Source organism: Diadema antillarum, unplaced genomic scaffold, assembly GCF_040938485.1.
Source record: "Diadema antillarum isolate AM-2024a unplaced genomic scaffold, OU_Dant_1.0 seq00001977_RagTag, whole genome shotgun sequence".
NCBI lineage: Eukaryota > Metazoa > Echinodermata > Echinoidea > Diadematoida > Diadematidae > Diadema > Diadema antillarum.
In genome coordinates, this window is record NW_027272635.1 from 50,811 (window position 1) to 69,087 (window position 18,277).

At 38.8% G+C, this 18,277-nt stretch overlaps 1 protein-coding gene across 1 annotated transcript; it reads left to right on the forward strand.

Moving 5' to 3' along the window:
• Nucleotides 1-908: 908 nt before the first annotated feature.
• LOC139713463 (L-asparaginase-like) lies at nt 909-12,076 on the forward strand. The gene is made up of 7 exons (XM_071625189.1): nt 909-984; nt 1,621-1,696; nt 3,123-3,459; nt 8,612-8,738; nt 10,102-10,214; nt 11,164-11,244; nt 11,954-12,076. Exons 1-7 carry the CDS (start codon nt 909-911, stop codon nt 12,074-12,076), a joined length of 933 nt encoding a protein of 310 aa, XP_071481290.1.
• The last annotated feature ends 6,201 nt before the right edge of the window (nt 12,077-18,277 follow it).

Below are 18,277 nucleotides of genomic sequence, written 5' to 3' on the forward strand. Positions count from 1 at the left end.
ACCATGTTACAAGAATCATTTCATAAAATAATCACTTTTTGCTTAGACGCCATCTTGGGTGTGTAAAGTGAGGTCAAAGGTCAAATATACTTCATTCTGTATTTCCGTTAGTGTATACGGAATTCGGTACCAAAGATGGCAGGTCTCACTCCCTTTTCTAAATGAGAATCCAAACATCACACGGCCAATGTCCCGTCAACACAGATGAAACCTGTATGGTCATGAATATTTGGATCAGGACTCAAATCATTGATTTTCGAAGAGATCGGATCACCTAATTTGTCAGTGTTGACAAATTCCGGTTCTAGTTTTCTCTTGATGCTGTCCCTATGACAGTCTTGTTGGTGTTTTCTCTTTCTGTTCTCTTTGTTGTGGGTTTATGTGTGCACGCATGCTTGTCTAGATGCACTTGCGTGCGTGCAGTGTGTGCATGTGTGTGTAAGTGATTACGTTTGACTTTTTTTCCTGGGGATCTACCCGTACAATTAAGCATCTGCTTTTCTATGGTTTCCCCGCACATAATCTTAATTATCCAATATGAGTGTGACATACTCTACACTGATTTAAATCCATTTTGTATCATGAAATATTATTTAAAGTCTGCATACACTGAATTTTCAAATCATCTGTTACTAGCCATTGATCTTTAGATGTATGTCACAAATGTGACATGTGTGGAACTTAATAAATGAAATGAAATGAAATAAATAAAATGAAATGAATGAAATGTTATTTTAATTGAATCTGTGTATATTAAAAAGATCGCAAGAGTTACAGAGTATTGAGATAGTCGACGTAAAATTAACCACCTTTATCATTCAAATAGTATCTTTAATTGATATTTTGTTTTAAACAGTAAGTTTACGAGGCGTAATATTGGGATGACTGCCGCAGTGAACAGTGTAACCATGGAAACCAAAGAAACTCCTAAGATTCTTGTCATCTACACTGGTGGAACGATTGGGATGAAGAAAGTGAATGGAGGTGAGTCAATAGGAAGCACTCTTTTCTTAGTACATTATAATTATCTCCTTCTTTTTTTCTCCCTCCCTCCTTCCCTCTCATCTCTCTCTCCCTCTCTCTCTCTCTCTCTCTCTCTCCCTCTCTCTCTCTCTCCCACTCTCTCTTTAACTGTGCCGCTCTGGAAGAAGTAGCCATCGGACGTAGCGTTAGTTTAATGTTTTTAATGCCATCAGCTTTCGACATCTTGACGGGTCTCCTTCAGGGCATTTGGAAATCAACATAACGAAAAGCAACCAACTGTAATAAAACTTGAACAAAATCATGATAAAGCAAAAACAGCGATATTACATAGATTAGCATGCACTCCAACACCAACAGCAATCTGATATGAATTAACATGCACGGCGGTATTAGCAGTGAAACATGAATATGGCGTTTGCAATGCAATATATCAATTACATAGATGTATGCATGCATACATGTGTGTGTGTGTGTGTGTGTGTGTGTGTGTGTATGTGTGTATGTGTGTGTGTGTGTGTGTGTATGTGTGTGTGTTTGTGTGTGTGTTTGTAGATGCAGTCGTACAGATGTCCTTGACTAAATGAATATTTCTCCTCCGTGTTTGCAGTCTTGGTGCCAGTGAAACACTATTGCCAGACTTCATTAGCAAAACGCCCACAGTGTACGGCAAGCCAGCGGACAGTATCGAGGGCCTCAGCACTTTTGATCTCATGTAATTACCCTCAATACCTCAACCGATACCTGATTGGGATGTCAATGTCATTACAAAAAGGGCTGATATTTTTCGATCTTTTCAGACAATAAATAGAGGATATCTAATACTAATCTGCATACCATGGATTCGATAAATTGAACTTCACTTTGGCTGTGTCTATAGTCATCCTATCTTAAAGGACAAGTCCACCTTCATATACATAAGGATTGAGAGAATGCAGCAATATTAGTAGAACACATCAGTGAAAGTTTGAGGAAAATTGGACAATCCGTTCAAAAGTTACGAATATTTTAAGTATCTGCGCAGTCACTGCTGGAAGAGAAGACTACTACAGTATATGATGTCACATGCGTACAACTATATAAGGAAAATAAAGAGAGAATTTCACAAAACTTTACTTTTTGAATAAAGTGCACAGTTCTTTGACTTGCTACTGACGTATGTTAAGGGTAATATTATTCCCCCTGCCTTCTGAAAGAGAGAAGTTGAGTGTTCTTTTGTTATGCGAGAAAAATGGAAATATGTTGAATTTTCTTTATTCTTTCTTTATATCGTTGTACTAATGTGACATCACAAGCTATAGTAGTCTTTTCATCCAGCCGTGACTGAGCAGAAACTTCAAAAATTCATAACTTTTTAACGGATTGTCCGATTTTGCTCAAACTCTCACTGGTGTGTTCTACGAATATAGCTGCATTCACTCAACCCACATGTCTATGAAGGTGAACTTGTCCTTTAACTTACCTCTCCCTGAACTCTTTCCGAGTCAAGATAACACAATAATCACAGTGAGGTAAATACATATATTGCATTCTAATCAAAGATGTAATGTGCATTGCCGGAAATAATTTCGTTATGACTGATAACTTAATGACGATTCAATTAATGATGATTATAAAACATTGGCATTATTATCACCATTAACAGCTATTGGGGAAGCACTTTTACGAATGACTTCTGTAGAGCCTAACCGACAGATGTTTCTGACCGTTTAAGATGCCAATAGTGTGGATGCTGCACTTTACGAATTCGACAACCAAGAGTCATACAGCCCATGAACTCGACACTAGGCAAACGATTTAAAGGCCCATGATTCCGCCACTAGGCACTGACAAGGTCCACGAGTCCGACACTATAAGGCAAACAAAGCCCACGAGACCGACACATTAAACCCGGTGATGTAATGTCGAACTCGTTGGCCCATTTTTGCCTGTAGTATCGAACTCGTGTGCCTTGCTTGCCTATAATGTTGGACCCATGGGTCGAGATGACTCGTGGGCTATATGACTCATGGACTCTCGTGGGCTGTATGACTCGTGGATGTCCGTCTCGTGGGATAACCCCAATAATGTAAACTTGTCAAGGTCTTGTGGAGATTACGTCATAATGCTTAAACTCTTCACCGTTGTGATGGTATCCATAGAAACCAGGATGGCAGCCACATTCTCTACAGCATGTTGGAGTGGGAGACTATCAAGGACTCGAGTAACATCGCCGCCGCGGACTGGGTGCACATGGCAGAGGATATCCTACGATACTACACCGTCTTCAACGGGTTCGTGATCCTACACGGCACGGACACGATGGCCTACACGGCGTCGGCTCTGTCTTTCATGCTCGACAACCTCTCCAAGCCTGTTGTCATCACTGGCTCGCAGATTCCGCTATCCGAGTTCCGCAGCGATGGAGAGAACAACATGTTGGGCGCCCTTGCCATGGCCAGCTACTCTCGGCCTGAGGATGGCTTGGTGATAGCTGAGGTAAGGAGAACACGAAAGGTGGTCATAATCATTGATACAGAATACATTTAAGAACACTTCATTACACCAGCTTAAAAAAAATGATCTCAATCTATACTTAATCATATACCGTTTTTCAAACAAAATCTGAAGACAAGATAATGAAGGAAAGTATGAACTTATATTGCCCAAGCCGATCACACACTCGGTAAAGTGCTAGTCTTTTATTTGAAAGATATTCTGTGTAATTTCCTCCTTTCATTAAAGACCCTGTAAGGGATACCACGGAGTGAGAAGGCTGGCAAGGCTCAGATTTATTCGAGATTCCCCGTAACGAACTGTATACAGCTTTGCCGCTGATCTCTGTGTAATAGCCAGAGAGCTAGCGACTACTCAATTTACCCCATCAAGCCCAAAAGGTTTGACCCCTCAGAGTTGCTGGGGCCACCCTCCTCAGTAACAAAATGTGCGTCAGCCTGGTCCCGGAGGGCGGGTTGGGCCCCCAGGGACCCCCCCCCCCCCCCCCCCCGAAAAGGGCCCTTGGAGGGTGTAATTTACCCCATGGAGCCCATGAACCAAACTTGGTCTAAAAGAATGTCCTATGGGTGTACATCATAAAAATATAAAAACTGACAAAATATCTGGTCGGGGAAGGAGTTGCCAGACTGCTAGTTTGTAGGCACAAACCCTTGCTGGTTGTTCAGGTGTCTGCATCAAGACTACATTTTGCCATAGGCCCTGTACTGTAGCGTCTCCCAACAGTCTGAGGGACAGTGCCAGTTGAGTGCATGTAGTAGTCTTGGCGCAGACTCTGTTACTCCCATCAAAGGTTTGTACCCGCAAACTGCCCAGTATGCCCTGGAACCCAGGGTAGTTTGCAGGCAGAAATTGACCAGGCACAATAGAAAAAAAAAACAAACACACACACACACACGCACATACGCACGTACGCTCACACATTCCTTTTATGTAAAATTTACATACCGGTATACAAAACATGTCACATAGGTTCTACAGCCAGGATATACCGTGCACACAATAAATGTCAGCTCTATAAGAAGTTCATACCATTTGATTGTTTGAATGGATGCTATCAATGGACATTTCAGCAGGGACACTAGAGAAAATTAAAAATTTGTGTGAATTTGTATCATGTTTTACCGGCCCCATCGTCTACTTGTCCTTTACTATGTATTCACCTTATGAGACACAATTGGAGCTTTTCAGAAAATGCTGAAATAAACCTTTCATTGTGAGTACACTTCAATTTCAGACCAACCACAGAAGCACTAAATGCCATTTGTATAACACATTGAAGTAAACGATATCATCATCAGAGCATTGAACATAACTTTGATAAAGTTCATGTTAATAACAGAATGTCGGATACAGCTTGGAGTTTTTCCTTTTCTGACTTTTTTTTTTTGCATTTAAAATGCAAATTCCAATTCTCAATCCATACATGATTCTTTTGAAAATCTTAAAATGAGAATTCTTTTAGGTTTTGGTTGATTAAAAAAACCACCCTTTATGTATTACAAAAAAAAAATCAGAAATAATATCCATCAGTTCTCAAACTCAGTAGTGCATGTCACCTCATTGTTTTGGACAATAATACATCTTTACACATAATTATGGTGTTCTACATAGACTGTGTACATGTATTGCTGAACTTCCTTAAAACATACAGAATGCTGTAATATCTTCAGTTACGCAGCCCCACACAAACAAAACTCAACTTGTTGTTGTGGTGTCACATACTGCAAAGACTGCCATTGACCCTGGTCAGTACACAACAAGTTGAAGCATTGACTAGCTCCCTTTGAATATACTTGAAGCATGCAGGCTGAGAGTGTGAACTTGATCTAACTTGTGTTCTCTTTACATCAGCAATTTGGCAACTCCTTATTCAGTGACTCCAACTCTCCCGTTTTCGACGGGAGATCTCCCGCCGAAAGCCCATTTTTGCAAAATCTCCCGTTTTCACGCTTGAGATTTGATTTCTCCCGCCCTGGGTCTGTGTCTTCCGGTGGAAATGATTTCTTACTTATTGCTATATCGTATGTTGAAAAAAATAAGCCTTAGATAGCACCACAGAACATCTAGAACCCTAGGAACTTCGCGCTTCGCACACATCAACTTGGAGTCTCCCGCCGTTGCAAGGGGTCTCGGGCGGGAGAATCTCCAGATCAGAAGGTGATTGGGGTTGGAGTCTCTGCTTATTTCTGGAGATACATTATCTTCAGTTCCCCAGCCCCACACAAACAAAACTCAACTTGTGGTGTCACATACTGCAAACATAGTTTATGATTGCCATTAGCCCTGGACATTACTCACCAAGTTGAAACGTCAAATTACCAACTGAATGAAACGCTAGCTTCATCTTCAATTTCCCCTTTAACTATAGCATGCATGCCCAGAGCATGTGCAGTGACTGTTTTTTGTGTTCTCTTTATATCAGCATTTTGGTCAACTACTCATTTATGAGATACTCAGTTGTATACTCCTCCCCCCCCCCCCCCCCGAAAAAAAAGAAGAAAGAAAATAAACTTGCAGGGAGTCATATACAGCCACAATTTAGTTCATGCTTATGATTTAGTTGCCATTAACTGTGGCAATTACACATCAAGTCATACATCATACTGTATAGTAGACAACGAAGGGTGTTTTTTTTTTTTGCATTATTTGAAAAAACTATTTGTGGCATATACATATTATAATAGATACACTGTATAGGATAAGCAGCCTGTGTGGCCAGTAAAACATGACACAATTTTGTTGCGTCAAGTGTGTTTATACCTATTTTTGTGCATATGTTATTATTGTTCAATAAAAACATTAAAAAAATAAAAAAAAAACATGACACAATTTCACACAAATTTTAAATTCTCTCTAGTGTCCCTGCTGAAATGTCCATTGATAGCATCCATGTAAAATAATCAAAAGGTATGAACTTCTTAAAGTAGGTCTGACATTTATCATGTGCAAGGTATCATGTCTGTATACCCTATATGTGACATTTTTTTTGTATACCGGTATGTATTTACATAAAGGAATGTGTGAGCGTATGTGCCTGCGTGTGTGTGTGTGTGTGTGTGTGTGTGTGTGTGTGTGTGTGTGTGTTTGTGTTCTATTGTGCCTGGTCAATTTCTGCCTGCAAACTACCCTGGGTCCCAGGGTATACCGGGTAGTTTGCAGGTACAAACCCTTGTTGGGAGTAACAGAGTCTGCACCAAGACTATACTACATGCACTCAACTGGCACTGTCCCTAGTTTGCAGGCACAAACCCTTGTTGGTCGTAGAGGAGTCTGCGCCAAGACTACTGTATGCACCACTTCGGCACTGCCCCATAGGCCCTGTGTTGTAGCTTCTCAAGGCTGCAGTGCAGTGGTACGTGTATTAGTCTTGGCACATGCAGACTCCTATTACGACCAACAAGGGTTTGTGCCTGCAAACTACACTGTCCCTTGGACTGTTGGGAGACGCTACAGTACAGGGCCTATGGCAAAGTGTAGTCTTGACGCAGGCAGCTAAACAACCAGCAAGGGTTTGTGCTATAAACTAGCGGTCTGGCTACCCCTTTCCCGACCAGATTTTTTGTCAGTTTTTTTTTTTTTTTTTTTTTTTTTTTTTTTTTTTTTTTTTTTTACCGTGTAATACCGATGAGAGTATGCTTCGATGCACATATCAGCTGTCCGGTGCTGTTCGTGGTTTACGAATGTTCCCCGATTAGTCCATGGGCCAGGCCAGATATTGGTACCATCTGAGGTGGCAAAACCTTTTTGGTGTCATTTTGTTTGTCGGGCATAGATATGCTTATCAAGCTATGATAGCATTTCCAAATGAGTAGCTTAGTCATAGTAAATGAATTTTTAACCAATTTGGTCTCGTTGTTATATCCCTATACTTCTGAATCGAAACTAACCGCTATACAAAGAAGAGCACTGTCTTCTGTATGTTCCATAGAGCTGTAAAATGCAGCTCTGTGGTATGTTCACAGGTGTTCTGTTGTAAACGCGGTGCGCTTAGTCTTTATTCAAGGCAGCGAAAGGAATATCCAAAGGTTATGATGTCCACAGCGCTCAGTCTTTATTCTAGACGGCGAAGGGAATATCCAAAGCGTATGATACAGTGTATATCCTTTTATCTAAAAACAACAACAACAACAAAAGCAATTCCTCGTTAATTTTACCGTATCTTTCAATTATTTATCATTTTCCGACGAAAACGCTACGGTGAAAACGCTGATACCACGCCAATGTCGCTTTATTTCCCTCCAACAATATAAGATAATGCAAAAACAATGTACCGATACACTACGATACATTATAATGAATGATATTGTCAATGAACAGAGTGATTTTTGTTTAAAACTGATGTATTTGTTGATAGGGTAGTATAAAAACAGTATAGATAATCCCTTTTATGAGGAACTTTAGATACGATAACGGTACATTGGTCTAGATAAAGACTAAGCGCACCGCGTGACAGCTGTGGACATCATAACCCTTTGGATATTCCCTTCGCTGCCTTGACTAAAGACTAAGCACACCGCGTTTACAACAGAACACCTGTGGACATACAGAAGGCAGTGCTCTTCTTTGTATAGCGGTTTAGTTTCGATTCAGACGTATATGGATATAAAAACGAGACCAAATTGGTTAAAAATTCATTTATTATGACTAAGCTACTCATTTGGAAATGCTATCATAGCTTGATAAGCATATCTATGCCCGACAAACAAACTGACACCAAAAAGGTTGTGCCACCTCAGATGGTACCAACAACCCATTTTTCGGGTCTTGGCCCATGGATTAGATGGACAGCGAATAGATCGGGCCTCCCGTGAATCCCCACGCTACAGTTTTTTTTTTTTAATAAGAATAAAACGTAAGATTATCATATAGTAAAATTATGTCGAACAAAATTCTTCGTAAATCATATCTCTCGGTGATCATAAAAATTTCAGCCTATACATGATCATAGATTTTCCCCCAACATGAAGATGATTTATGATCGAAATGAATTAAAGTATGACCTTATATCCCCACCCCCTACACCCACCAAGGAAGGTATACGACCATTCTCCCCCCCCCCCCCCCCGCGTCACCGTTCAAGTACACTCCGACAAACTCATCAACCACGATGTACGTTACGCCCTCTATCATTCAGGTCACTCTATTTTTTAACGGCAAGTTGATCCGTGGCAACCGAAGTATGAAATTCTCCTGCTGCAGACTAGATGCCTTCAAATCCCCGAATTTCCCGCCACTCGCCTTCGTGGGCACCAACACTCAAGGTGACTACAGGCCCATCAATAAATACACTGTAAAAACATCGGTGTTAGATTTAACACCACGGGTGTTAAATCTAACACCGATCAAACTTCAATAAAGGACCACACCCACAGGTGTTAAAAATGCACTGTGATGGTGTTGAAAAGTGTTCACCTGACACTTTGTGGTCTTAATTTGACACTGTATAATCGTTATTTTGACACTGTACTGGTGTTAATTCAAAAATGACACCACATGGTGTTGATTTGATATTTGTTGGTGTTGATATCAATGGTTTAACACCCGTCCAGCTTCAATAAGAGACCACACCAGCTGGTGTTACTTTGGTGTAAATTTATTTTCACATTTTTTCAAAAATCTAGTATTTTAATGTAAAATTCTTGATCGTCTTGTTTAAATTAAAAATCAACAAAAAGTGCAGTTACTAAGAAACTCTTCAAAAAACAGTTTAAAATTTGGAAATGACACCCGGAGGTGTTAATTTAACACCATAAATGAGCACCGAAAATTTAACACCAGCTCGGTGTTCACTATTTAACACCGGACTTTTTGCAGTGTACTAACAACATCTACTTGAGCTCGTGATTCGAAGTGTACATAATTATCATGTGTACTCATGTAATCAGGATGAAATATTGGGGTTTTGTTGGCGCTTAAAGAAAGTAAGGATATTTAGACCTATATAATACCAAAAGAAAGGGGATATGTTCAAAAAAAAAACATTTGTATATTCATATTATGTACCAACATTCGTAAATCATGAATGTATTTTTTGTTAAACTTTTACCACTTTTGAATTTCATTCTTGAACAGCAATGTCAATAGCATAGATCTGTACTCCATGGGACAGAATGATACTAAAACGTAGTATTTCCTAAGTTCAAATCAGACAGTACATTGTAAACCAGGGCTACTTGATGAATGATCACTTTGGCACCGTCGTTCATCCTCCATTGTTTAAAGGGGAAGGCTAGTAACTGATCAGTGGGAATCAGTGGAAATGCTGGGAGATGATTGTTCCAATCCTTATGGGATTCATTCAAGAGTTCATTGTATATCTATTGTTGTGTGAAAATTATTTGCTTCAGAATAGTCTCATATTCAAGTAATGTGCAGATTAATGCTCCGTCACTGACCAGGGACGCTAACCTGGAAGCACTAATCTGCACGTTACTTGAATATGAGACCATTCTGAAGCAAATCATTTTCACACAACAATAGAATACAATGAACTCTTGAATGAATCCCATAAGGATTGGAACAATCATCTCCCAGCATTTCCACTGATTCCCACTGATCAGTTACTAGCCTTCCCCTTTAATTCCAATGTGACATCTTTTATTTCGTTCATTCCATCATGGTTAGTGATCTGGACTAATGTCCGTCAACCGAAACCTGGTGAAGAGTTCAGTGTGAAGGCGAACATGACAGCCGAAGTGGATCTCCTTTGGATCTATCCCAACATCACCCTCGACACGGTGAGTTCGGGGAAATAGTCGGTATAATGTCACCCTCGAAACAATGAGTTTGAGACAATAGTCGATAATAACATCACCCTCATTACCACGCCAGAAGGCAATATTAAACAGACTAATCACTGATATCATTCTGTTATGTAGGCGTCACTGTCGCGAAATTGACCAAAGATGAACACAGGATAAAGGAAATGTTCCAATTAGCCACTGATCGTATAAACATTGGGTCATTCGTGAAGGCATCTTAAGCCATCGTATGGATGGTGGAGTTTTTCAGGCTCCTGTAGCAACTTCGTGAGCGGTGGTAAAATCTTCAAATTCATGTAGACATCTCTTTTTCCTTCGTTTGTCCTTCGGATTCACATCTTCGTGTAGCCTTCGTGTGTGGTTCGGGTGCCATCGTGTGACTTTCAGTAGGCGTCGTACTTGCATGCTTCGGCTGCTGATTGGCTTTGACCAAGTTCCGGGTCAACTTCACCCGAAATTGAAAAGTCCATAATAAATATTCGTATTGCCGTCTTGTGTCAATTTTGGGACAGTGTGACTCCACCCTTACCCCGATTTAATGGTTATTCCGCAGACGCAGGGGCGGATCCAGGAATTCTGTAAAGGTGGGGGGGTGCAACTGATATATCTGGTGCCACTTCCGGGTTTCATTTCATTTTTTTCTTTTTCTTTTATTTTTTTGTTTTGTTTTAAACGATAAATAAAGGGGGCGTGCGCCTCTTGGATCCGCCACTGAGACGTGTATTTTTTTTTTTTACACTCTAAAGCCCCACTTAATCTCGACCAGTGGGCTGCGAAGCTCTCGCAGGTGGGCCGCCAAAAATGAAACGAATATTCATATTCAATCTTCCTGGGCCTCAATAAAGTTTGTAGGAGCCAATGTGGGCCTCGGGTTTGAAAAATGTTGAGAAGCGCAGTTCTAAGGGTTCTTCCTACTATCAAAGAGGCCGTTGAGGGCGGCAAACTGATCGTGAACTGCACCCAGTGTCCTGACGGACAAGTCACACCGGCTTACGAGACCGGACAAGTAAGTCTTGTTTTGACAGAAATACATTGTAGGGGCTTAACACCCGCCTTAGAATAAGATCAGGCCAGAATATACTTAAAGGTCTTGTTTACCTTTGGGAGCAGTGATTTAAAAAAAAAAATGTTCAAGATATCACTTTTGATGCATAGTGTAGGTCAGTTGTATCACAAAACATCCTACCACATAAAATTTTTGCAATAAAGCCTGAAATATAAGGAGATATCACTATTTTTCTCATTAAACCATAACTGTAGACGGTTTAGTCTGGAAACATTTTTATTATAACTATATTGTTCACATTTCAATATTTAACAATACTTAACATTGATTATACTAGTTCAAATTTTTACATTGCTTGTTTCTATCCCTAACTCACATTTTACAAATATTTTGACGCACTAATGCTGGATTTTTGTTTCATCTGCAAATGGTTCTGCCTTTTAAGATCGGTAGACCACTCACCTAGATGACTACTGAGCAAAGGAGACACTAGTAAACAAAACCTAGAGTTGAGAGCATGACTTTATTTGAGAAATTAATTAGATTTTTTTGTGACTCTGATTTTTTATGCAAGATGAGAAAACCATTGTTATTGTTTTGTACACGTTCTTAAACATGAAATTCGCGTTTACAAGGATCGATCTGAATTTTGTTGATCCGTGAGTTTGCTTATTAAATTTTGTTCGATGTTTTATCTTGGTTTATTAAGGTCCTGATAGAGGCAGGGGTAATCCCCCTCTCTGACATCACACCAGAGGCGGCGCTCACCAAACTTGATTACGTCATCCAAAAACTTCACAGGCTCAGAACGCGAGGCTTACCTCAAACGTAGCCTGCGGGGAGAGATGACGGTTCAGTAGTTTGATCATGTATTTCAAGGAGGTTTTAAATTGATTTGATTTGATCTGATCTGATTTCATTGTTCCACATCTAAAACAAAAATAATATGGTAATATCGATTGAACTTTAGACTGGACCAAGCGTCGTAATTACAGAGAATACAAGAGAAGACAATTAATTTTTACAAACATGAAATGTGGGGACCTACTAAAAAAGCAGAGCTTGTAATGTATAGATCCCTAGATGAAAATGTTGGTCTTGTTAAACAAACAACCTAGTAACAACAATTATGAAAGAAAGGAAATAAACGTAAAGGAAAAGAGAGCAAAATGAGCAAGAAAAACAAATAAAATACATCAGAACAGAACGAATTAGCCACCTGTAATACGCTTGCAAGATTCCTCGTCACCCGACCAACATTATAGTTAGGTAACAGTAGGAATACGCAAAAGCACATGATACATAATGATTCATGAATTCAGGAATAGCTTTGACATGAGCGACTCTGTAAGAAGAACTAAAAGCAAACCCTGATTCCTAATAAACAGGTGTGATACCTCTTTGATCATAATAATGATCAAAGAGGTATCACAATTGATCATATCAAGTCTTTCATGGATCAACCTGAGTCTGAGATCGCACTCCGTGGCCTACACGATTTAATGACGTAGCTAAAACGCCCTGGAATCGTGTCAACCATTCTTTTTGTATACTTCTGAGTAGACCATAAGATATCTTCTGTACTTTAAAGCTGGTTAATACATTGTACTAGTCCTTGCTCCTTCTTACATTATAATTATGCAAACATAATTATATGCATGTACAGTAACTTAATGATTTTAACATACATGTATGTACAGGAAATTCAAAATGAACTCAACTTCAAATTGATAAGATTCTTGCGTCAAGTTGTTTATTGCAACTGATTGACAAATTGCCCTACATCGCTCGAGTATGTCCATGTATACCCATGATATATTTTGTCATAAGTAGTGTAAGAAAACACTGATCAATTCAGTGCTTATTTACATTGATGTAGGACAATTTTTCAATCAGTTGCAATAAGAATTTTTTTTTATTCGCGAATATTCATGTTACATTTCTACTACCTTTTCACCCAATTTTGCACTCTACATATTTTCATTCACACACCTTTGTACTATGTTTTGAAATCGTATTTACATTGACATTCTAAGTTTTATTGATTTCTATTAACTGTACTGAACTTTGCACGTTAAGCTTTTACCAGTGAGGAATTTCTCATTTTTTTACCTTAATTCTATCTGTGCATGCATAGTTTCACTCCTTTCTTCCTTCCTTCCTTCCTTCATTCATTCATTCATTCATTCATTCATTCATTCATCCATTTATTCATTTGCAGCAACACTCATTCTCGGTAATACTATCGGTGATTGTATCAAGTCAATAATGTTTTATACTGTATTGTACTGCATTGGTGACTGGAAGTTTGTTTGTTTGTTTTTCTGAAATATAACCCCAGGCCTGATGATATACACAGGTTAAAGTCTCCCAACTGTATGTGAGGAAACTAAGAAGTGCATAAAGGAAAACTCAAGGCAGTATCACTACACGTCTCTTCCTTTCTCTCTCTCTACATTATACATGTACGGTATATAAACTGCTGACAATGTTTCATACACTGTCTCCCTTAGGCTGAGTTCAGATTGTTTCATGAATATGATATGATACATATATATATATATAATATATATAATATATATAATTATATATATATATATATATATATATATATATATATATGCATATTAATGTGTGTGTGTGTGTAATTATATATTTAACAATCTGAACCTAGATTAATAGTGTGTAAAAAATATGAATGAGTGTTGTCAGCAGTAAAAAATGTAACAATTATTCAAGGAGACACAAATTTGTCTCCTTAGGGTCAGTGTCTCCTTAATGTTTTATCTACAGTGTCTCCCTACGGCTATATCATATACATCATATGTATGTGTGTATGTATGTCTGGTCTATATGTTTTGAAATCCGTCCGGCCAGGAGCAGACGTATACCCTTGTGTGTATGTCCTGCTTCAGAAACGGATTTTAATCTAACATCACATCGCATCCTGGTCGCTGATGAAGAATGCGATGACTAACCTGTTTGGTGTCTTGTTTCTAAAACATGCGCTTTCCTCGCCAGGATAAAGCGTTTTAATGCCATTTTAGGTTTTAATCTCATTCATTTCTGTTCGTTATTGATCAGTGCCTACCAGGATAGGCTGGTTGACTATCAGGTAAAGTCTGATTGACTATCAGGAAAAGTCTGATTGACTACGGGAAAGACCGTTGACTATCAGGAAAGTCTGATACAGTATTCCATCACGGACAAGGCACAACTACTGGCTGGGATGTCTCTATGGGGGCCGGAGGTGTGAGTTTGCGTCAATGAAAGACAAGATGAGGTGGGTCTCTGAACCGTTTATCTTCGTGATAGTAAATCGGAGCATGACGTTGGCAATGTAAGTCCTTGAAAAGCTACCAGGGATTTTTTTAACACTTAACGTTTTTTAACACTGATTTCATCCTTTCATCTTTGGCTCTTCGTGGAGGGAACCAGTTCATGGATGCGTCGTTGCTACGCCAAACGCGCACATAACACTGCGCGGTTACCATGCACTGTGGCAGCAACTACCAGTCTAGACGCATTCCATCACACAAGCAGGTAAGTTTTGAAATCCGTCCGACCAGGAGCAGACGTATGCCCTTGTGTGTATGTCCTGCTTCAGAAACGGATTTTAATCTAACATCACATCGCATCCTGGTCGCTGATGAAGAATGCGATGACTAACCTGTTTGGTGTCTTGTTTCTAAAACATGCGCTTTCCTCGCCAGGATAAAGCATTTTAATGCCATTTTAGGTTTTAATCTCATATATATATATATATATATATATAATATGGATATAATAAAGTCACAACAGAGGAATGCAGGGAATGCATTAATAGCCAATCTTGATTTAATGAATAATCCGAATTTTCGAGGATCCTTCCTCTTCTTCAGGGATGACAGTGCGAATATTCACAATGAGGCTGGCTGTGCCTATGGGCGCGGCGGGCGTTTTTTTTTTAAGACGGCACAGATTGGGGCATGGCGCGTGTTGAACCTATGGGAAAAACGTTGGGTTAGGGTTTTTGGTTATGTTTATGGTTATGGTTAGGGTTAGGGTTAGGGTTAGGGTTTGGTTAAGGGATAGGGTTCCCGATAGATTTTTAGTTTCCCCAATCTGTGCCGTCTAAAAAAAAAAAAATACGCGCGCGGCGGCGAGCGCTGGCCGCACTTCACTTGCCATAACTCGCATCATACACAGTGTGCAGTGCTTCTAAGCTCGAGCTGTACGATCTTGCATGCTGTGTACGAGTGTATGAGTTCGCGTTGTGTTTTCATTTGATGAGAGCGCTAACCTAAAATCAAAGGACTCCTAGATCCTCCGATTCTGATTCACATGTCCTTCTTCCAAGATACTATGAGAGATAGTTCTATCGTCGGAAGACTCGGTAGGCTACGTATCCTAAAAGCCATCAAACTCCATTACAAGATTCTTCATTGAGAAGTACCGAAAGCGGGATAGGTAAACGCGGTATGTACTACGTAGCCCGACCAGACGCCGGGCTATTTATACAGCGACTGGGCTGTGCCTGTAGCTGTACGTAGAAACTTTTCCGGGTAAGGACACAGCCCAGTACGCAGAAGCTGCCGTGCTTCGCACGGCGTCTGGTCGGGCTACGTAGAAAAAAAAAATCAACGAAATCTCAATAATTGATTACAATTACATGAAACACAAACGGGTTGTGTTATTACATGTCATGTAATTCAATACATATCTTAAACTTTTCATGCACATTGTCAAGAAATGCAATCTTCATGGCAAACCCATTTTTTTTTTTTTTTTTTTTTTTTTTTTTTTAGTTCTTCAAAGATTTGAAACACAAGTAGGCTAGAGAAGTACCAGGTACCATGTTATATCAAAACTTGCATTGGATCTAACCAATAGTTCATTTTTATTACCGGTACAACTTGTCATGTATTCGTAATTTCGAATGTGACTTAGTTGTAACATTTATTGTGGATGATTTTCTTCACAACTGACACATGCACTGAATAGGTTAGAAAATTGATCATTGGTATGGCTTAGGCCTACCTTTTTTTTTGTATGAATAGGGTTAATTGGAATTATTTCACAGATACACACAAAATGTTGGGAATCAGATCATTTCAGTCTTCTAGACTGAATAATGTGACACCTGTAATAGTCTAATAACTAGTCCAACAATTTCTGAGGCTATCTTACACATTTTCTTATTCATCATGCAATGCAACCATGCATGATGCAATATGTCTTGTTCACCTACAAGGAGCAAAGATACAAGAAATAATCTGTTCAAGTCAATTATTTCCACATAGGCCAACAACATTCACTCAGTTTTATCTAGAATCCTGATTAGGTTTTTATCATCAGAACACATTTTTTCCTCAGTGGTAAATTGATGCTTAACAATTAGGCCTACACAGGTATAAATATCTTGTTCTGATATTTCAGTGAATAAAAATCTAACACATTTCTTATGTAGGGCTCGGGTTCGCTTAGCTCTCTAGCACTCATCACAATTAAAGCAAACTAGGGCAGCACACATGTGTTACTTAGAAGGAGTCCCCTGGCTAACTAACTTGTAGCCAGTTTATTCTACACATAATTTGGCATGGGTTTACATGTAAATGTGGGTTGTAACAAATATTCATACACAAAATCAACATAACAAAACATGCAAATAAGGAAAAAAAAAAAGGTTAAAACTAAATATTCACAATACCGGTATGTAAATGGTGTGTAGGCGTGGGTGATTATTTAAAGGCATGATTTCAGTATTACAGGGAACAATGGGTGAGAAGTGAAAGAGTGGAAAATGTCATGTGATACATGTATGTGGTGTGTCTGTGATAGGTGGGATGCGTGGTTGAATGTGGATGTGAATACTACTGTATGTGTGGGTTGACGTATTTATGTGTAGAGGGGTGGTACCTGTTATAACAGAAGGGGGGATACACTTATAATAAATGGTTCAAAGTAAATCCCTACACTTACGTTACTACGGTATACTACCATGCATACATATACAAATTTCATGTGTACATATAAATTGCATGTGTACATGGGACCTACATTAGAAGTTGTGTGTACCAGGGTACACTGACCTTACATTTTCTTTCATCCTTGCATGTATATTTGCATTTGGTGTTGCATCATGAGCACAGGTTCTAATTGCAAATGTGCTACATGTATTTAGAAACTGCTCTCACAGTAATGTGATGTGATATACAATGTGTAGAGATAACAAATCTGGGCTGACGACTTGCATGTATGCCTATATCTTTTAAATACGAAATGTCATAATAGAAATAGTTGTATAGCAAAGATTGCCAATTTACACAGGTAAGGTAGTCATTTGCCAAAAAAAAAAAACAGCTCAGCATTCTGTCATTAGTCAATTTTGGCATCTGCACATTTTACTCCTATCATATTGAACAATTATGATAACAATAATATAACATGTAAATTAAAAAAAAAAACCTAACAAATGCAACCACTTTCAAGTAACTTGCACATTTGCAGGGAAAAAAAAAATAAGTGAAAGTCCAAGAATCAATGTCACATGGTTTAATGACTTCAAGTACAAAGAACACTATACTATTTCAGTGTGGAGACCTTCTACATATTGCATTGTCAAAACACATTCAGTTTAGGGTTTTAGCATACACAATTATATCAGTAGAACATTATGTAGGAACCTACCAAAATGTATATTACAATGTATTTTTATATCTATGTGAATGAAAACTGAACATCTCATTTGAAGTACTTCCAACACATTTGTTTATCAAAATTCATACCTTTTTTTGGTTATAAAATATAGATGCAATGAATATTACAAGGGCACAAACTCCATTTACCACAAAAATATTGTCCTCATAATAATGTGATTTGATAGAGTTATCACAAAATTATGTGCTGAAAAAGTGTCTTCCGAAATGCTGATGGACAATGCTATTGTGTAGGACCTGCTGTGCCACTTGAATGTAACACATGGCATGATATCAGTGATCACATAAATGATGATGAGGATAATAATCATTATGAAGATGATGATAGTAATAAA

What these genes read in the sequence shown, in the direction of transcription:
- LOC139713463 (XM_071625189.1), top strand. Translation starts at nt 909, where the DNA reads ATGGAAACCAAAGAAACTCCTAAGATTCTTGTCATCTACACTGGTGGA. An exon ending in CTCAGCACTTTTGATCTCAT is followed by an intron (nt 1,697 to 3,122) that starts GTAATTACCCTC and finishes TGGTATCCATAG; the next exon opens with AAACCAGGATGGCAGCCACA. An exon ending in CGGCTTACGAGACCGGACAA is followed by an intron (nt 11,245 to 11,953) that starts GTAAGTCTTGTT and finishes TGGTTTATTAAG; the next exon opens with GTCCTGATAGAGGCAGGGGT.